The sequence below is a fragment of the Perca fluviatilis genome, chromosome 11 (assembly GCF_010015445.1).
Source record: "Perca fluviatilis chromosome 11, GENO_Pfluv_1.0, whole genome shotgun sequence".
NCBI classification, from domain to species: Eukaryota; Metazoa; Chordata; class Actinopteri; order Perciformes; family Percidae; genus Perca; species Perca fluviatilis.
The window spans coordinates 39451983-39473896 of NC_053122.1; the positions used below are offsets into that span (position 1 = coordinate 39451983).

General features: G+C 41.2%; 1 protein-coding gene across 1 annotated transcript in view; it reads right to left on the reverse strand.

Annotated features, from left to right (window-relative positions):
- LOC120568092 (extended synaptotagmin-2-like) overlaps positions 1-19826 on the reverse strand; it is a 92825-nt gene extending 72999 nt beyond the window's left edge. Inside the window, exons 1-2 of the mRNA XM_039815305.1 lie at positions 19664-19826; positions 18035-18422 (exon numbers count right to left, since the gene is read on the reverse strand). Coding sequence (XP_039671239.1) covers positions 18035-18403 — 369 coding nt within the window. The 5' untranslated portion in view covers positions 18404-18422; positions 19664-19826. The remainder of the gene's footprint in view (positions 1-18034; positions 18423-19663) is intronic.
- Positions 19827-21914: the final 2088 nt, after the last annotated feature.

A 21914-nucleotide genomic window follows, 5' to 3' on the forward strand; every position in this document is an offset into this window, starting at 1 on the left:
ACAACTCATATTTGGAGATTACAAAGAACCTGCCAAAAAATATGATAACAGTATGAATTCAGTTCCATGGATCTTTGTTTGGTTGTTGTTGTTTTTTTAAGAAAAACTATATTGGCTTGGTGTTTTATTTTAGACTTTAAAATCACCCAAAACTAAAAAGTTTTTGTCACCCACAGTCTCCAGACTGCAGTTATCTTTAACACGACTAAGAGTGTACAGCCATGCTGGCAGTGAGGCTTTGAGCTAAATGCTAACACTGACTACCTGAGAGGATGTTAGTGCAGCCGTATCAAAGCTGTTGTAGAGGACTGGGAGTTGACTTTGCCAGACCTGTTACATAACCAAATAAACCCTAATTGAGTACATGTGAATGGGGCCATAAACACAATGCATTAGAATAATTTCTAGAAAGGCTTTTGTCTCTAAATACGCAAGTAAATAAATAAATAGTTTATGTATGAGTGTTTCCTCATGTCACTGTTTTGCATTTACTGGAACCAAACATTTATCTATTAATTTTGATGTATTACTGTTTGACTAACGTCTAGTAAGATACCATTTTTATTATACGGACATCACATCATAAATAGCAATAAAGAAAAGGGATGAAGTTACAGAATTTATAATCCATGTCCAAAAAAAATGCCCAACTTGAGTCTAAAGAATGGAGAAGTCAAAGTTACTGGTATGTAGCCAAACCTGTAAATGGTACACAAATTGTCGGTTGTCTATGTTTATACTGTAAATACTGCAAGTATTTTTAAGGTTGAATAAAGCGAAACTGCGACAGTGTGACAATGTGGCTGTGATCTGTTCTTTGGTTGGTACCTACACGAATCCCAGTAGTCAGCTACACCAGCTGCATCCGTTGCAAACTCAAAAATAAAAATATAAGTTGGCAACACGGAGTAAAAGGCGGAAAGAATGACTTATCTGTCCAATAAAACAGGCAGCTGCAGAAGCACAATTTTCACCCCTGATAGAACAAATTCCAGAGGCAGCGATAGCAAGACTGAAACAGTACATGAATAAACTCAGGCCAAAGACAAAGTGAGTCATTCAAGTGATGTGAACAGAAAATAATACTTAAAGCAGCCAACATGACTTAGAGTTAGAGAAAAAACACACCCAATGTATGAGCAGAAGATGAAAGAAAGCTGATACAGAGACAAAAGAGAAGAGACTAAGGGAGATGAACATATTTTTTTTTAATTTAAGTTATTTAATACCTGTAGTGTTCAGGCACCAATAATCTTCTCAGTCATGTACTGTTGAGATCACTATCTTATTCAAGGCAACATGTTACACCTTGTATCTTACATTAACTCCAGGGCTCGACATTAGGCTTGTCCACTTGTCCGGGACAAGTGGATTCTTTTGTAGGGCAACGGGAAGAGAAATTTACTTGCCCCACTGGACAAGTTATAACTCAAACAAAATAAAATGCGATGTTACATCACGTTATGTGCCACTCATTACGTCTATGTTACCGATTTGAAACAAATACATTTTTTCCCCACAATCCGCGGCAGCTGACCCAGCTGCAGCAGGTCAGCGGGCTGCTAACGTCAGACCCAGCCCGCTGTTCAGCTCATTCTCTGCAAGCGATGCAGCTCATTATGCAGCATGAAAGCACGGCGAGCCAGCCGGTGTTAGTTGGCTAACATTAGCTTGCTAACTCCACCTTAATGTTACCTCCTCGCCACATCGTTCGCAGAAAACGAGCCGAATAAACCTGTCACTCGTGGCGATAGCAGTGTGCTTTGTGTGGATGAAGCATGAAGTTAATCTGACTCATTTAGCGACTGGCTCTCTGCCTCGTAGCGTTACTACTCCGCTGCTCGTTTGTCCCTCAGTTATTGTAAAACCTCAGCTCTGCGACCCGCCAGATTAAATATCAGCTAATAATCAACTGTAAAGTAGTTACACCTTTTTAAAGGATCCCTTGATAAATCAGCCTCTGCCTGGTAGAAAGTGAAATTGTGTAAAAAAAAAAAAAATAATAATAAGTTATGTCTACAAAATTATTTTAGATATAGTATAAGTTCAAGTCACCACTACCTCTGGTCAAAACATTGACTTAGTATCTCAGAATATAAACTAAAGAATCTCAAAGTAAAGAGAACATTTAAAATATTGACTTATAATATCAATATACTGGCTTAGTATCTCAATATATTGACTAAATATCTCAAAAATACTGACTTAGTATCTCAATATATTGGCTTAGCATTTCAATATATTGACTTAGTAACTCAGAATATTGACTAAGAATCTCAAAGCAATGAGAACATTTAAAATATTGACTTACAATCTCAATATATTGACTCAATATCTCAAAGTATCTCAATATATTGACTTAGTAACTTAGAATATTGACTATCTGAAAGTAATGACAAACATTAAAATATTCACTTAGAATCACAATATATTAACTTCTGCACACCGGCGTGCAAAGTATAACTTTGTACTATGGAGTCTGGAGATCCTTTTTTCTTGTTGAATGGGAAATCTATTCTTGGGACACGTTTGTTTCTACTGTTTCAACTGAATTGTATTAATGTTGATAGAGTTTGGATGCTTTCAACGGTTTGTTTGAATTCTGCATTAGTAAACAAATGTATAAAATGATAAATCTTTACCCGGACTAGTGACTTTTGTACATGGACAAGTGAAACGTAATTGTACTTGTCCAAAAAGTTAATGTCAAGCCCTGAACTCTATGGCATAGAACTGACTATGCTATAATGGATCAGGTAAAAATAGTATCAACCTATGTTCATTACAAATGACTTCATCATATAAAATAAGTTAGACAAATAAACAAACCTCAAGCACAAGATCATTTGGGCTGCTACTTACTAGCAAGCACTGGGGGCCTAAGTAAGCATGCTAAGCTAATGGAGCTAGTGAAGCTAAGCGATCTAACAGGGTTATTCTTTTTTTTCCTTTTCTATACGTATACACTAACATGAAAAAGTTGTGAATTAGCTGTTATATAGTTGGTTTCTTTCTTTCATTTAATAATATATTAATACTAACTACTTACTTATTTTTTTTAAGGTTTTGCGGGGGCATTTTAGGCCTTTATTAGATAGGACAGCTAAATACAGGAAAAGAGAGAGAGAGAAATGTGAAAAAAAAGAAGATGTGTTTCGGTTTATGGAGTTACACTGTGGAGTGAATTAGAAACTGACATGAAAATGTGTAACACATTTAATAGATTTCAAAAATGATTTAATCATAAGCTGATAAACAAATATATAACAGATAACATCAGGGAGAACACCATAAGGTTACATACAATGGATTTGGCATTTTTTAGATAGATAGCTCTATATAATGTATACGTACTCTCTTTCAAGTGTCTCTATGTAACTTTCAGTCTGTGTTGATTCTAGCGGCCCCTTCAGACTAAAGCGGTAGTGTTTTTACCACCTGCTGTTCTAAAGCTCTTTTCTTTACGGTGCTGTATTTCCCACTGCAGATTACTGAGTTAGTGTTACCAGGAGGTCATGTAGTCACGATGAATGTTAAGCTCAGACAGAAAATCATTCATTTACAATAAAAGAATAAGTGTTCATACGTTAACGTAGCCTACTTTGGATGTCTCGTGACCTGAACCAGGTCACTGTCACTGGGTCATGAGCCAAAGCATTAGCAAGAGGGTGTTGTAGCAACCAACTTAATATTATCCTACATTAAAATAGTGCACTTTTGAAGAAACCCATGACGCTTTACACAAGTACAGGGGGACAAGGGAGAAAATAGTAGGCTAACACAAACACGGACTAAAAGGGATAAAAATGAGTGCTAAATGGAAGGAGGCCATAATGTAATGTAGTTTAGGCATAACAAAATTAATTGTTTGGTTCCGGTTTCCGACCGACCCGGTCAATTTATGTCGTTCACAAAGACAATCGTTGTCACTTACAAAGGCACTGGTAACTTTTGTTGTGTTCTGAATAGTAGCCAGTAGGTGGCGAGAACACAATATGCACAGTATATGTAATGTGTAGAAGGAGAGTAAGTAAGAGTTATTCTTTCTTTTACAATGATGATGTCCATCATCATTAATAATTAATGTGTCAATTATTACTAGCGTGTCAACCAAAATTGTGAGATTGGGTTTAAAATCATTTGAAAACGTGCTTCAAGAAGTCAAACAGTGCCCTTGTACATTCGTATCAGCAGCCGGCAAAGTTGACAGAGCTGACAAATGGACAGACATCGCCAGCGATGTGGTGTCGACCCCCACGCAGCAGCTTGGTTCGCTTGTCAGTGGCGTCATGTCTTTATTTCAGTTCAGGTATTTAGCACTGAAGTGTGCCCCAGAGCCAGAATCTGTGCCCTCCACGGCTCAAAGTACCCCGACTCCGTCTGCGTTCGAGATGCTGTTTCGTGCACAGCAAGTTACTCATTTGCCCCCGCCGAAATTTGTACAGACCAAAAAAGACGAGCTGAAAAATGACATTCTGGGGAGCCTGCGGACCGGGGAGTGGGCTTTTCTCTTCCAAAGAGCACAAACCAAGGCTCATTTTTGCTGACAGTAAGTGAACTATAATATTTGAATTATGGTATTACAGGGCTGTACTTTGACTCGAGTCCGGACTTGAGACGGTTTTTCTATGGACTTGGACTTACTATAATAATATTGAAGGGAAAGTGAAACACAGCTTGGACGGGGATGTTGTTCGGCTTTTCACAAGTTTAGACAGCTAGCTAATGCTACACCGACGTTTGCTAAACGTTAGCGCAACAGCGTTAGCCTTAGCCTGCTTGGTAAATATTACGACTGCCTTCGGAATTTCCTATATGTTCCTATATCCACGTTGTCAACATAATACCTTTGGCGTGAGTGGTCCGTTTGTACCATCATTTTATTGAATTAAATATTAAGCTTCGCTCCTACGAGATGGGTGGGTTTTTGTTACGTTACACACAAAGCTAACTGGCTATAGTTAGCCTGTACGTATGCTAGCGGACATTAGCCAACGTTGCCAAGCCAGCTAGCAACTTCGGCAATAGAGTTTCGGCGGGCTAACCACGACAGTATTGTCAATCAACCACTGCTGCTAAAAGCAGTCAACCTGCAGTGATGTTTGAAATGGAGACTTCCATCGTGCCTTTTCCCGGAGATCCTGGCCATTATTTTAAGGCATAAACAAACCATAGGGGTACACTCTAATGCTGGTCACTTCTTTTCTGCACTACATCTGGAGTGAAGCTATATTGTCATTTAGTTGCTCAAATGCTCAGTCCTAGTACCTAGCAGTGGTAATAGTAGTGGATTGGTGTTTGTATCAGTTCTAAAACTGCTATTATGATGTATCAAGGGGAATGGCTATACTTACAAATCCTGAGTGTTGTGACACTGTTTTTGCTTTTAGATCAACAAATAATAACCCCAAATGATTGTCTTGATACGGTCATGCATAAGACTTTTTTTTTTCTGTCCTGGACCTTTTTGGACTGGGTCTTGGACTCGACAAAGGTGGTCTTGACTACAGCCCTGTGGTATTATGACATTTGTTAAATAGTTTGTTGTGGTTTTAGACATTTCTGTTGCCTGTTTTGGACATTTCTGTTGCCTGTTATTTCTGTAGGTTTCCAGTTTTGTATATTTATTCTGTATATTTCTGTTCTCTGTTGTTTCCTTATTTCCCTGTTCATTGTGCGTTTCTGTTTATCCTGTTTTGATTGTGCATTCTTGTTTGTAATGTGTAGGGGTGCTTATAGTTAGGGAGTGAGGAGTTGCAGCGGGCAGGGTGTATAGCTGCAGACACAGCACCCCTGCTTATCTCTGCTTCTCTACATAGTCATCAGATTCATCTATCATATAATTAATAATATATTGAGAGTAGAGGGAGGCAGGCCAGTACAGCCCGATCCGGTTGGGGAGAGTTCTAGCCCGACCAGGCTCCTCTCTGTTGGGTACTCGTAGGGTACAGATTTGATCATTGGCAAATTATCAAAGATGTTTGATCAATATTAATAAAGTTATGAATATGGTTATTAATAACTTTATCAAATCGACAAACAATCAAAACGGGGCACCACCCTGCAAGTCAGGGACCAATAATCAAACTATGGAACAGTCTCATTTCTGTGGTAATCCTTTCAAAGGAAACAAAGGAAGGGGTGATTTCGAGCACGGACCTGTGTTCAGCCAGAAATTATTACAATAAGTACACAAATAATCACAAGCAACTGCTATTTAAGTATAATAGAATTTATTAACGTCACAATTATCAGTAGCCAATCAATAATCCTTCAATAATAAACATATACCTTTTACAATATCACAACTAAAAGCAAAAACAAAACAGCAAACCTGTAGCATGGACACGTCTGTGTGTGTATGTGTGTGTGTGTGTGTGAGTGAAAAAGGAGGGGGTGGTGTCGAAATGTAGTCTAACATTAAAAAAACTACCAAAATGGCTACTCCTGTGAGCTGCACATAACTATTTAGCCTCAAGAGGGCGGTAGTGGTGCTGGGTGCACGAGGAGGGGTTAAAGAGGCCGAGGGGGTTGCTAGGCAACGCACACGCTTAGCCCGTAGCTAGTATGCTAGGCCATGTGTTAGCTCTGTACAAACACTATGCCGACTCCACGTGGTTAAGCTAGCAGCGTTAGGTCGGGAGCTACGTGGCTAGCTTGTGTCTGTGTGTGTGTCTGTGTGTGTAGTTAGTAAAAGAAGAAAGGGTAAAGAAAGAGTCACACTGATCTTAGTTATCAATAATGACCAGCCCCCCTCAGCCACTCAGGTCAGGACCAAACGTGCAGTTAGGGCAGACTCTGAGACTTCTGTCTTACTGAGGGAAACTTCTGTCATTATAACCACTCCAGTGGCTAACAGCTGATTTTCTGCGATTATCTCGCAGACAGTAACTAAACTCCGTGAAAGGAGTGATAGCAGGTAGCAATTACAGTTTTACCAAGCTACTCAACACAACATATCGTGATCAATGATAAATTCACAGAAACAGATTAATAATCACATATGGACCAGCACATGATTAAAATCAGATCACATTAATGGCAAACAAGTGGTTACAATAACCTTTACTCATTAATAAAACACTCTACTTATCTCTGCCCAGACATAAGCCTTCTTACTGTGTGTTCAGTCCGTTTGTTTCTGTCCATAGATTTCCACAGAAATTAAACAGAACGGGTCCCTGGCGCTCGTCAGCGGCCACGGAGAAACTTCCCTCCAAAAAGGAAGCAAGGGGAAAAGTTTAGTTGACTTTGAGAAGAAAAACGCTGTTTCCTTCTCACTGCAGATATGAAAAACACTGGTGCATTTTCATAGGATCCACCGAAATTAAATCCACTTTCTCCAGAAAATAGAAGTTTAGCACAAGCGCTTGCACGCCTCCTTTCACCTCCTTGTGTTGATCAGGCTATTTATAGGTTAAGACATCATGCTGTGTTTATAGTCCCGCTGAACCAATAGGAAGACTCAAAACTCTTGAAAGTGTGAAGACTACAATCTTGTAGTTCTTTGACTTCCTGCCAGTTGTCCCCTCTGGCTGGGACTTTCGCATAGAGGTGTAAACTCACCAAGCTGGGGCGCTTGCAAGTAGGCCTGTCTTTTGTCTCTGAGCTCTTGGTCTCTGAGCACATGTGCCACATGTGTGTCTTATATCCAGAGGTCAGTTTAATCTGAGGCCTTTTGGTTAAAATCAGGTTTAACACCACTGATGGTCCCAACATCTCCTTAACCTGCCTCTTAGTTATGCTGTTATAATTCTATAATTCTAGACTGCTGGGGAAATTCCTTTCTTCCTATGACACACTGAGCTGCGTTATTTTCAAATGGTGGATGCCCATGGATTTACTATGGTTAACGTGTACAAATATTGCCCTTTACTTTGCTTTCTGTTGGTTAGCTAGCATTGCGTCAAGCATTACTTCTCATAACTTTTTTCTCCATACTAGGGATTCACCGATCCAACTTTTTCAGTTCCAATACCAATGCCAGGGCTTTGTGTATCTGTCGATACCCGATACCGATCCCGTTGCTGAATTAATAATAAACTGTATACCTTTTATATCTGTTTACCTTCCTTCCACCATGTGGAAGAGACTAAAGGCACCAGACCTTCCTAACTAAACATTACTTTCCTAACTAAGACAAAATAACATAGATGTAATGTATTGAATTCTTATTTATTTGTTATTTAAAAAACAATTGTGCATTAAAATCAAAAATATAATGTAATCAAACTTCTTATAATAAATTTTAATAAATAACAATAATGGGCCACCTTTATATAGGTTTATAATAGCTTAGTCTACTGTCACTCCGGATTTCCACCAGATGCGTAACGGCTGCGGACCGGCTCCGCTGCGTGTCTGCTGCGTGCTCCACCGTCCGTCAATACCCACCAGGTCGGGATTTGTTGCGACACGGCTGTGGCCATGACTGACAGCTGTAGTCATGAGGACCCACAAGTTCGCGAATTCACGTAGAATAGAACCACAAAACCAACAACAGTTTGTTTCCATCCAGAGGAGTAGAGGGGAAACCACTCTCTGCTGTGTTTTCAAGGTGTAGTGCAGGGAAATATGATCCGCCGTGAGCACGGTGTATTTTATTTTGCCGTGTGCTGAATTGCTGTGGAGCTCTCCGGCGTCCGGCAAAAATAGAAGCTCTGCGTATCTGCTCCGGAGGGCTGCGGACCGCCGGAGCTGTGCCGGAGTCGGAACGCAGCCGTTCTGCAGCCAGTGGAAATACACATATTGACTTTAATGGAAACCTCATGACTCCGCCGCCGTTTCAGAGCCGTTCCGCATCTGGTGGAAATCCCCGGTCAGGAGTACATAGAATATCACAAAAACATGTTAATGTCATCATGTTTACTAAAAGCTTTAATTACTAAAGGGTTTGGCTCCACGACATTATACAATAACTTTATATGAAGGAGAATCCATCAAACAGTTACAGAAGCTAACAATTTTTATCCTGCAAACTGCAAAGTATTAAAATAAACTCAAATCAAATGAATACACATACAAACAACTTTAACATTGTTTCCCTTTCAAAACAAAATAGTTGTAAGCTAGTTGTATGAACACTACCTTGGCCACAGGTAAGTTAGGTTGTTGTAGTGTGGTTGTAGTGGGCGACTGAATGGAGCTCCGCTGTCAGCCTCCTTCGCTGTTTGAATAATGTTAGCAGGTTGGCGGACGTTTTTCAGCGAGGCAAGACATCTTAACCTCCCTCCCTACGCCTGCGGATGGTGGGGGGGAAAACTCTGACTGTTGTGCATATGCACCAAACAAGAGTTCGGAGTATTCAGCCAGTGGGGGACTCCATTGTTCTGCTGGGGGACTTCAACGCGCACGTGGGCAATGATGGAGACACATGGAGAGGCGTGATTGGGAGGAACGGCCTCCCTGATCTAAACCAGAGTGGTTGTTTGTTGTTGGACTTCTGTGCTAGTCATGGATTGTCTATAACAAACACCATGTTTGAACATAGGGATGCTCATAAGTGTATTTGGTACCAGAGCACCCTAGGCCAACGATTTTATAATCGTTTCATCTGATCTGAGGCCGTATGTTTTGGACACTCGGCTGAAGAGAGGGGCGGAGCTGTCAACCGATCACTAATTTCCCAGGCAGAAGTCACTGATGTAGTCAAACAACTTCACAGTGGCAAAGCCCCGGGGATTGATGAGATCCGTCCAGAAATGCTCAAGGCTCTGGGTGTGGAGGGGCTATCCTGGTTGACACGTCTCTTCAACATTGCGTGGAAGTCTGGGACAGTGCCACAGGAGTGGTAGACTGGGGTGGGGGTTCCCCTTTTTAAAAAGGGGGACCAGAGGGTGTGTGCCAATTACAGGGGTATCACACTTCTCAGCCTCCCTGGTAAAGTCTACTCCAAGATGCTGGAAAGGAGGGTTCGGCCGATAGTCGAACCTCGGGTTGAAGAGGAACAATGCGGATTCCATCCTGGTTGTGGAACAACGGACCAGATCTTTACTCTCGCAAGGATCCTGGAGGGAGCCTGGGAGTATGCCCAACCAGTCTACATGTGTTTTGTGGATTTGGAGAAGGTGTATGACCGGGTCCCCCGGGAGATACTGTGGGAGGTGCTGCGGGAGTATGGGGTGAGGGGGTCTCTTCTCAGGGCCATCCAATCTCTGTACAACCAAAGTGAGAGCTGTGTCCGGGTTCTCGGCAGTAAGTCAGACTCGTTTCAGGTGAGGGTTAGCCTCCGCCAGGGCTGCGCTTTGTCACCAATCCTGTTTGTAATATTTATGGACAGGATATCAAGGCATAGTCGGGGTGGGGAGGGGTTGCAGTTTGGTGGGCTGGGGATTTGTGGGCTCTTCGCTGCTCCTTTGGCAGTCGTGCGTCCTGATGGCATCATCGGCCTGCGACCTTCAGCACTCACTGGATCGGTTCGCAGCCGAGTGTGAAGCGGCTGGGATGAGGATCAGCACCTCCAAATCTGAGGCCATGGTTCTTAGCAGGAAACCGATGGAATGCCTTCTCCAGGTAGGGAATGAGTCCTTACCCCAAGTGAAGGAGTTCAAGTACCTTGGGGTTTTGTTCACGAGTGAGGGGACAATGGAGCGGGAGATTGGTCGGAGAATCGGTGCAGCGGGTGCGGTATTACATTCAATCTATCGCACCGTTGTGACGAAAAGAGAGCTGAGCCAGAAGGCAAAGCTCTCGATCTACCGGTCAGTTTTCATTCCTACCCTCACCTATGGTCATGAAGGCTGGGTCATGACCGAAAGAACGAGATCCAGGGTACAAGCGGCCGAAATGGGTTTCCTCAGGAGTGTGGCTCGCTTCTCCCTTAGAGATAGGGTGAGAAGCTCAGTCATCCGTGAGAGGCTCGGAGTAGAGCCGCTGCTCCTTCGCGCCGAAAAGGAACCAGTTGAGGTGGTTCGGGCATCTGGTAAGGATGCCCCCTGGGCGCCTCCCTAGGGAGGTGTTCCAGGCACGTCCAGTTGGGAGGAGGCCTCGGGGAAAACCCAGGACTAGGTGGAGGGATTATATCTCCAACCTGGCCTGGGAACGCCTCGGGATCCCCCAGTCAGAGCTGGTTAATGTGGCTCGGGAAAGGGAAGTTTGGGGTCCCCTGCTGGAGCTGCTCCCCCCGCGACCCGACACAGGATAAGCGGAAGAAGATGGATGGAAGACATCTTAAATCCAGTGTTTCAAACATTTCTCTGAACCCGTCTTTCTTAGCGGTCTGTAACGGGACTGGAGGTGGATTGTGTTCATAATGTTGCTCCGCTGCGTGAAGTGACATGTCTTTAATGTTAGCACAGTATCGTTAGCACGGTAACGTTAGCACGGCCGAGTAACGTTAGAGCGACGGGCAACAACAGTGGCTAAATTATGTCCGATTTTTTAGAAACAAAAAACTTGGGAACAACAGACGGTTCCTCTCTTGAGCACACGTTGTTCTGGTGTATCTCCGGTCTTTCTTCATCCTCTAGCTAACTTTCTTCTCTGTTCTTGAATGTGCAGTAGCGACCGGAGCCTCTCCCAGCTTAACAGACTGTTATGCTACCTGGCTAGCTAGGCTAGCAGCTATAATGTTACCCAGCATGACGGTGGGCGTATTTGTAAATGTAAAATTATTAGTGTTAGAAACTGTTTAAGTCACAAATTGTTATATGCTATGGTGTTTTATCCTTTTAAAGAAAGTTAGTTGTGGGTTATTAATAGTGTGTTATAAAGTTACTACCATGAGTGAGAAGGGTACGCAGTTAACAGGGGTCCCGGTGCTGCAACGGAGGAAAAAAAAAAAAGAACTGGATCGGCCCGTGAACCTATTAATTTTTCCAATCCCCGATCCAGCTATTTTGTCAATATCAGGGCCGATAACCGATCCTAATATCAGATCGGTGCACCCCTACTCCATATCCTCGATTTTCTCATAGTAACTTTTTGTTAACGCGATCCCACATTACCATATCTTAAGCTATGAAAGGCGAGAAACTGGTGAATGGGCTTAGCTGATCAACAGACGGTTTTGCTATTTTTAAAGGAGGTCCTTTTTATCATGTAAATCAACGCAAACTGACTGCTGAAGATGATTTTTAAGTAGTGCAGGGCACTGATGGACCCATAAACATTCTACATTTTATGGCAACCCTAGAGTGGGTGAGAAATATTGCAGCATATAATCAAGACATTGTGAAAAGGGGCAGAGAGAACTATTTGCACTTCTTTATGATACCGTTTTGCTAAAATATTCATATTGTGTGTGTGTGTGTGTGTGTGTGTGTGTGTGTGTGTGTGTGTGTGTGTGTGTGTGTGTGTGTGTGTGTGTAAGACTAGTTAAACAAAAATCATTTTTGTGGAAATGAGTACATAATGAGGACAAAGCAAATGGAGATTAACTAATTAGTTTAAAATTAATCACTAAATGAGTTTTGAACATTTACATTTGATGTTGAAGGTTTTTCTGAGAAGGTTTGTATTGAGATTAATACTATTAGATGAAACATTGCTTGAGATGTCTTCAATACCAATGGTCCAGAACTGGTTTTTAGGAGTAGAAAAAAGTACACCCAAGTGTGTGTGTGTGTGTGTGTGTGTGTGTGTGTGTGTGTGTGTGTGTGTGTGTGTGTGTGTGTGTGTGTGTGTGTGTGTGTGTGTGTGTGTGTGTCATGTTGGGACACACAAGGTGGTACTGTACAGGTAGTACAGGTAGGCTATGTATGTGTATCCATCGCTACTGTAAAGGCTTTTCCGGTGTTACAAAGAAACCTGTGACCCATCAGAATGTGTGACTGTAGAGCTGTTCTACCTGTTGGAAATCCTTTTGTGAAAAATCAGACACGGGCAAAGGCATAAAGACAAACCTTATAAAAATAGTGTTCTTTTCACCATTAGGCCTGTTTGCTGTTACAAGTCATTTATGATCATTAGATGAAAAATGTAACCGTTTCATAAACGTTTAAAAGTTAAATATAGTCACTTTGTATGAATGATAATTCATGTTAAAAGGGTCGGTGTAATAAGCTAAGGCTTCAGCCTCCACCTTCTCGCTCCTGATTTGTTTTTTTTGTTTTGTTTTTTGTGTTTGTTGTTGTTAATTTTAGTGCAAGAAAAGCATTAGGGTTATGTGTATGTACTGTTCATTACCAGTGTATTAAATGCTGTAAGTTACATATAACCAAAATAAACAAAAGTAGAGGACATACTTTATTAATCCCCAAGGGGAAATTACATTTTACACACGCAGGACTGAAATAAACACACATGCACTAATGGAGAGATGTCAGAGTAAGGGGGCTGTCCATGGACAGGCGCCCCAAGCAGTTGGGAGATGGATGCCTTGCTCAAGGGCACCTCAGCAGTGCCGGGCGGTGAACTGGCCCCTGTCTAGCTACTAGTCCACACTCTGTACTTGGTAGATACTTGTTACTGAAATCCTGCAATAGTTTTGGCCGCAAAAGAAGAAGAATTAAAAGCCTTTCTCTGTGTCAAAGCGTGGCCAGTGGGTGAGACTCACAGCCGAACTGTGTCACAGCTGTTAGGAAATCATAACCTCCCTTTCCAGCCACACCCTGAATACAATGTCAGTGTGTGTAAGAGAGGTGTGTGGAGAGCATGAATAATTCTGTCGAGTACAGCTGGAATTTATTAATTCAAACTGCAACGGACAAATTAAAAGACTTTCCTGTCATAACTTTAAATGTATGTCCTATCACTGTATGCTGCTGACTATCAATCCACCTCGGCTTCAGACAACGAAAACCACCAGGAAATCTGCTCAATCAGCTTCTCCTTAAACTGCCGAAGGTGTTAAAAGATGCGGAAACAGGAGACTTATATGACAAGACAGTTGCTCAATGCTGATGTCTATATTGGGCTCAGAGAGAGAGAGAGAGACATCGAGGATGTAAGGTGGATAGACCACAGCCAGGAGAGAGATCAGTCCAGGAAATCTTGAGTGCTCTATTGTGCTGACAGTGGAAATACAGAACCAGACTTGATTTTGATATTTAATAGATTTCAATTGTAGCCTGCAATAGTGACTCTGTAGCTGCTCCATACATACGTATGCAGGCTGGGACTCCGTTAGAGCTAAGTGTGTATGTATGATTTGAAACTAGACGATCTAAAGAATTACTTCGTTCTTAGAATTGCATAAATTGGGTATAATTCGACAATGGAGACTCTTGTAGATTAAATGAGCCCAATTGTATTCATGTGTGATGATTAGACTCAGATGGAATGGACTGTTTTTCTGCTTGAGGTAAAAATGTGTTTACATTCTGAGTTTTATTTTAATTTGTTTAAAATCTGCGGGGAAATTCTGTAGAATTCTGTGTGGCCCTCGTGATGATGTTAGTACCCATAGTAGCCATTTCATTGAAGGTCCTGTAATGCTGTATCTGTAAGTGAACCCATTTTCTTAAAACCTGACCTCACTGTATATAAATCAAGATCCTCAAGCTAGCGGCCTGTTTAGAATTTGTTGCAAAATCATGGTATGAAAACTAGCTTTTTATTTATTATCTAACATTTAGCAACCTGCAGTTAACCGTGTCAACATTACAAGTTTAAGTAGGACTAGCAGTAGGACTAGCAGTAGGCCTGCATGATAAATCGTTATAAAATCGCGATCTCGATTCACCCTGTTCACGATTTAATTTATAAATGACTGATTTAAAAAAAAGTTTTTGGTAGGACAGCTCTCACAAAGTTCAGGGCTTCACCCTCAGCCAATGACAAAGCGCCTTTTAGTCACGTGTTTCACTCGTAGAGCGAGCGCGGTAGTAACCAAATGGATATTGATGAAAACCCAGCTACTAGTGACGAGAATCAGCCAACCACTCAGTCTCAAAGCCAACTCGTTCTGAAGAAAGGTCTGCATTCGGTGGTGTGGAAGTATTTTGGATTCAAGAGAGACGACGAGGGTCAGTCTGATGTGATTTGGAAGGCATGCTTTGCCCTCGTTGCAGCACCGCAAGGTAACACCACCAATCTTTACCAGCACCTCAAACGTCACCGCAAAGTGCAATACGATGAAGCCGTACAAGGCAAGAGGTCTGAAAGACGTTTCAATTAGCCTATTTACAGCCATGTTCAGGGCCATATTCAGCGCAGGGCGTTAAACTTCTATTTTTGGTAACCTACTTGAATGGCCAGTTGAATGTTAATTCTATAAAAAGGCAAGCAGTTAAAGAGTGTGCTAAGAAATCATTCTGTTTTTGATACTGTACTTAAATTGGCAACTGACAAACTCCATTTCTATAGAGACTGAAGCTGTAGCTGCAGCATGTTGATTAACATGTTTTAATTATGTTAAGACATGTTCAAGGAGTTCAGATAGAGCCGGTATCAGGGCCATATTTAGTTCAATGTGTTATATGTCACTATTTTTGCTAGCCTACTGTACTTAAATGGCCAGTATGTACTTCATTGTCTTTATTCATTGAAGCCTCTTTGTTTACAGGCTTGTGGTGATGCGCAATGTGCTATAGGTGCCAACAAAATCTGTTTGGTACTGCCAATTTGTTTTGTTTTGTCTTGGTTCATGTGTGCAATAAACATTACACTTCGTGAGAAACAAATCGTGGCAGAGAATCGTGATATCAATCCTAAGCTAAAAAAATCATGATTCATATTTTTCCACAAATTACGCAGGCCTAACTAGCAGCACAACTTCCAATAGCATACTTGACCCCAAAATGTCTCTATCTAAACCTAAATAAAAAGTTTACCTGGAGGATGTTAATTTGAAGAGAGGTGTACAAGTGATCAGTTTTTGTTAAGTTTAATGTGACCTCTTCCTGTCTCATCTGCAAGTTGCTGTTACCCAGAAATGCAACTTATACATGACATTACTTTACTTAATATGCAAAGCAGTCCAAATGAAAGGATGTAGGCACTCCCGCACTTTAAACCTAATAGTCATGGTCTTTTTATCAAATGTAATGTGCTGGAGAAGAGAAACATTTACAGCCTGGGGGTGAAAGCACAACAGAATAACAGCACAAGGCCTTTCTGTTCCTCAACATTGTTTTCATTCTCTACTGTGGAGCAGAGCCCTGCCCTTTGCCTGATCAAAAGAACCGGAAAGCCCCACCCATGCCGTGTCACACCAGTACACAGAGAGAAAATGAAGAGAAGGTGGAGGAAAAACGGAAAGAAGCGCAGAGAGAAACAGTTCCACTGTGGTCGTAGTAACTTTTAAAAGGCGGTTTCTAACCAGGTTGTTTTAACATTATCTGTCAAAGACAAAGGATTATGCTGAGTTTGACTGAACTTTTCCAGCACCACCCAGTTTCATATTCATAGTTACACACATCCACACCTACAAACTACCTACTCCAGTCCTCTGACTCAAACACTGCCATTTATCTGAAGGCTACCAGACCTACATACGAAGAATATATTTCAGCTGCAACACTCTTCTGTAGTTTAGTGAAGCACACCACCAATATGCAGACTAGAGCTGGGCAATATATCGATTTTATATCGATATTGGAATATGAGACTAGATGTCGTCTTAGATTTTGGATATCGTAATACGGCAGTGTTGTCTTTCCCTGTTTTTAAAGGCTGCGTTACAGTAAAGTTATGTCATTTTCTGAACTTACCAGACTGTTGTAACTGTTCTATTATTTGCCTTTACCCACTTAGTCATTATATCCACATTACTGATGATTATTTATCAAAATCTCATCGTGTATATATTTTGGGAAAGCCCCACTCGTCAACACTACAATATCGTTGCGGTATTGATATCGAGGTATCTGGTCAAAAATATTGTGATATTTGATTTTCTCCATATCGCCCAGCCCTAATGCAGACCTCAGTTTAACACATATTTTGACAATAAGAGTCAAAGGTCTACTCACTAGCTTTTTCTAATCACTAAAATAAAAATAAATTCCAATTAAACTGTTAAAGTCATTTGTCAATTCATGAGTTGCTTTCTTTAGTTTTATATCACTATAAATTGAATACCTTTGAAGAACTTAAAGACATCACTTTATACTCTGGTAACTTCTGATGAGTACTCAGGGTTTCCCACAGCCTGAGAGGTTACTTGTGGTGGTGGGGGGTGCAGGATGTGACGGCTGGGTTCAGTAATAAACTAGTCAAACAAAGGTTTATTAACTGTTTCTTGAAAACAATGACTACAATGAATCCCTGCCACAACAGCCCAAATTAAACAATTAGTTAGCTGAAAATAGAGTTAGCTGACTCGTTTGCTCACATACGTCCTGTGAGTAGGGTTGGGCATCGTTTTTGATATGAACAATTCTGATTCTTCCTTTTGATTCTGGTTCTTATCAATTCTCGATTCCGATTATTTAAGGGGTGGAGTTGAAACGGGTCACATGCTTATTTCACAGATTAAAAAAAAGAACAGATTTACAGTTTTAACAGGCTTTTTCAACGCAAAATAAAGCCACACAACACAACAAGCGCCTGGAGGTACCGAGGCCGCTACGGAAACCAAAACTTGCTCAAGTGAAATTTGAATCCAATGATCAGATTCAAAACCGAATTTTATTAACGATTCCACACAAAAAAAGATTTGTAATTTTTAAAACATTTAAAAAGTTAAAGGGGTTTTAAAACCAAAAACCAACAAAGCAAAAAGGTGGGGGGGGGTGTTTTTTTTTTTTTTTTTTTTTTTTTTTGGTGCCGCCCACCCCCCCCCCAAACACCAACCAACCAACCAAACAACCCAAAGTGGGTTGGTGTTTTTAACAGCGCCAAACACCGGCCCCCCCCCCCCCCCCAGGTTATGTGTAAATTATTTATGGAGGACTTCAACACATTTGGGTGGTTACACAAGATTGAAATGACCAAAAGGAGTCTAGTGAGAGACAAACTTTAGTTACATTTTAGCAGCGGCAAGGAATTAAGTTATCCCAATCAGCCAGTTTGGCAGGCAAACAGTCAATGTGGACATCCTATACTTGATGCGGGCTGGTAACACCCAAGAGTGGGGTGAGGCTTGAAAATACAAAATAATAATGACAAGATGGTGATAACACCAGGGATGTAATAATGCTGGGGGACTTACCCATGGTGGTAGCTCTGAAGTAGGCACACTTTGCCTCACTGCTTTCTCTTCATGCTCCAGGAATGATAAGGCACGGTTTATCCTGTAGTCCTTACTGCCATGGTTTTTCCTCCAATAGAACAAAACCGCGAGTCCAATCAGAACCCAACTAAAGCTAAACCCAAAGTATCCCAAGACGTAGATCGGGAAGATGATAGCGAACGTCTTGCCGAATTTCATCCACATTTGGGTGACATCTGTCAGAGATGATTGTGGCTCTTCGTCCAGCTCTTCTGGGGACAGAGGTGGGCCTATGGTAGAGCTCACCGGAACGCTGGGCGCAGCAACGGGTCCGTTTGTCCTGACACCTGGTCCAGCCGAACCCTCCATCCTGTCACTCACTTCCCCACTGGTAAGACAGTTTTACAGACATGTACAGCAAATGTTATGGTCTTGCCACACATGGCAACGAAAGTTGCAGCCTCCACAGGTCAAAGGTCAAAGAATGCCAAACAACATTATAGACATGCTGTCTGGAATCAAACAACATTAAGCATGACCAAGAATCAACAAGCAACTATTGACCATCATAAATGTACCATTGCGATTCTGTGTCTTAGTTGATTTGATTAGTGCCAACACAGAATAACACTAAATAAAAGTGTAGCGACAGCATAGGTGGAAAGATGTATAAAAAACCCAAAAGTCTAACCAAAGTCCCCAAAAAACCTACCTGGCTTTCTATACTAAAAACTATAATAGATAAATACTCTGAAAAATAGTTTTAAACACTATAATATAATTTGAAAAATAACATGAAAAATCGTTACATTTCAATGTATCTAAAATATCGGTAGGCCTATGTCAAAAGGGGAAACCACAGGTAATTGTTTAGTAAAAGGCCTACACTAGAGGCTCCATGTTAACGTTACAGTAATTACCCTTAAACAAGAAGGCACTTTAAAGTTGTTAACATGTAACTTAAATCTCTAAAACATCCACACTGATCCTCATCTGTGTACTCATGAAAATACTATTCGTTTAGTTTAGTCCAACATGTTTTCACACTATGTAGCATATTCATACAGGTTGAACTGTTATGCCAGTGTCTAACCTTTTCCATGGAGAGGACGTTATAAGAAACTCCTTTGCAATAATGTCAACAGTACGAACTTGAAAGGTTAGAACCTACTATATAATGCGAAACGTTTCGAACTACTCTTCAATTCGGCATATACCCAATACACCTACACAATTTTTGTTATAGAATTTCAACTTCTAAAAATGTCTTCAACCGTTGCCCCCGCAATCTTCTGGCACCAAAACACAGCGCCATGGTGTGAAGCGGTTATGAAAGTGGAGGTTTTACTGAAATAGGTGTTATTTTGTTTGGTTGCATATATGCCGAATAGAAGATCGCCCACTACTAAATCCAAAATCCACTTAAATTATTACTAAATGTGCGTACAAATTTACCGTTGAACACATCAACTCTTATTTGCCAGTTTTTTTGAACAGAATCTGTCGTGACGTTCTCTCCACAAAGTGACACGTATCGGGGCTAGGGTTTGTCCACTAGCACTGCGTAAAAGCAAACACCAACGAAAAAACAACATGACAACGCTGAGAAAGCAACACACTTATACACACCGGTAAACGCCTGCGACATTCGCTCTTCCCTGAAAAAAGAACTAAAATTCACTCTCCCAGCCACGTCCACAGCATGCTGATCAGCTCAACTCAGATAATTTGTCTCCCCTTCCGTACATCTTGCTTTAAGGGCGGCCGGTCCCTCTCAACCAGCCTGCAGGAAACTGTCATTGTGGGAAAGAGGTCAGCCTCAGACAGGGAGGGAGCTTCAAATTGACAAACACAGCACAAGACATTGGCGCCATCTTGCGGTTTGAAAAAAAACGGTTACGCGGAAACGTTCTATTCTACTGTTTTCACGAAATGTGAAAATGTGTTTTGAGCTCTTTGTGTTAATCTTTACAGTTTTAATGGTAATCCAGTCCAGGTTTGGCACGTCTAAATGCGAAATGTTTATACTAGACCTGGTCTAATGTGGTCTGGGTGGAGAAAAAACTTTGAAATCGCCCTTTTTGTATGCAGTTAAAGGTTATTGGAGTAAAGAGTGGTTTCAAACAGTAGCTAACAGTATGAGTCTACTTTTGAATCAAGACCAGCTTTGACAAGTCTTTCATTTTTTTTTATCTAGACCTTTTCTAATGTGAGATGGGAAAAATATGAAATAGCCCCTTTAGTGTTTTTACAAATAGACTAAAGGTCTCACAAATGTGAAATTAGGTTTTAAACTGCACATATGGTTTTTACCAGTATGCCTAGTTATTCAGTTAATTGTTTAATTCTATTTTTCTCTACATTTAAATGATCTAGGCTACTGGGTGGTCTAGGTCCGTGTACTTTTTCGTTCATTCGATTTTCATTTCATAATCAGACTTAAAAAACAAAAAACAAATGGTTATTTGATTTTCGTTTTAAAATACAACAATTGAAATTGAAATACAAGGCATTTTTTTCCTTTTCATGGTCAAAAGGGGATGGGAGAAATTAAAAATATGCTGTGATTTTCATTTTCTATTTCATATAACAAAAATAAAATCACTCGGAAATAGAAATGAAAAAAGGTTTGTTTTTTCATATTCAGAGACCGGATGTTGTCATTTCCAAGGCAACAGCGCCAGCCTAGCCTACCAGTGTTGCTTTCAGCCCAGGCTAAAATTACTTTGGAAACCTGTGCTCTTGATAATGCTTGGGGGGGGATTTTATTTCATAATGCCACATGTATTTATTCCCCTCTCTCCCTGCCTCCCTCTGACTCCCTGTCTCTACCCGCCGCAGACAACTTCGCCCGAAGAGAGTCGAACCAGCTGAGGAAACAGACTTTCAGTTCACGGCTGTAACGTTACCGTTACGCCACCGTTAACAATCCCAGCAAACTTTCTGTTGCTGATCTGGCAGAGTCACCGGCGGTTCGGGATCAGATCATGGGGATCAGACCTCCGGTGCTGGGTCTATTCTAATATTAGCTGCTGCTGCAGCTAGCTAGCAGATAGCCACCAGCGTGACTCCGGACCCGTCGGTTCGCCCCCAGTGCTGACAGACTCTGGTCCGTCTGCAGAGCGCGCATCGGCTCTAGCTGAGCTGGGAATCTGCCCCTGCGTGATTTATTCATATTTTATTTTATTTGCAGATAGTGATATGCTATGATGCACTGATGTCAGGCAGGCTTGCTGCTGCTTTTAGTCTGAGTCTGTGAGATAACCAAACTTCCTTTAAATATAACGTGCATATAAATAGATGGAATAAATAAAAGTCCCTCGAAATACATAGTAAAACATACATGTATTTAGGCTATTGAACTATTATGACTAAAGCCTGTATTTCATGATCTATTTCATAGCCATATGTATATTTATGTAAAGGGGGGCAAAAAACGGAAGTTAGGCAACTTTAATGTACCTAAACAATGATCAATCAAATATCAGTCAGTTATCAGTCAGATAACGTCCATAACGACTTTGGGTTAGATTTTTTGATCACTGTTTATAAACAGTGATCAAAAAATCGCTTAACGTGAAAAAGCTTAATGGTTAACCACGTTAAAGCTTTTTCCTTACAATTTCCCTTAATGAAGCAGAAACCCTTAATGTCAGCTAACGTCCCTAATAATTGTACTTTGGGTTAGATTTTTAGTTTTTCAGTGGTTATGAGGAGCAATATGAGAGAGACATTTGGTAATCCTTGATCATTGCTCATTGATCATAGAGCCGGTAACGCCAGCTCTGCAGAGTCAGTCCCGGGAGCGAACCGCGAGGACCGAGGTCACAGGGATGGTGGCTACCTGCTAGCTAGCTGCAGCAGCAGCTAATATTAGAAT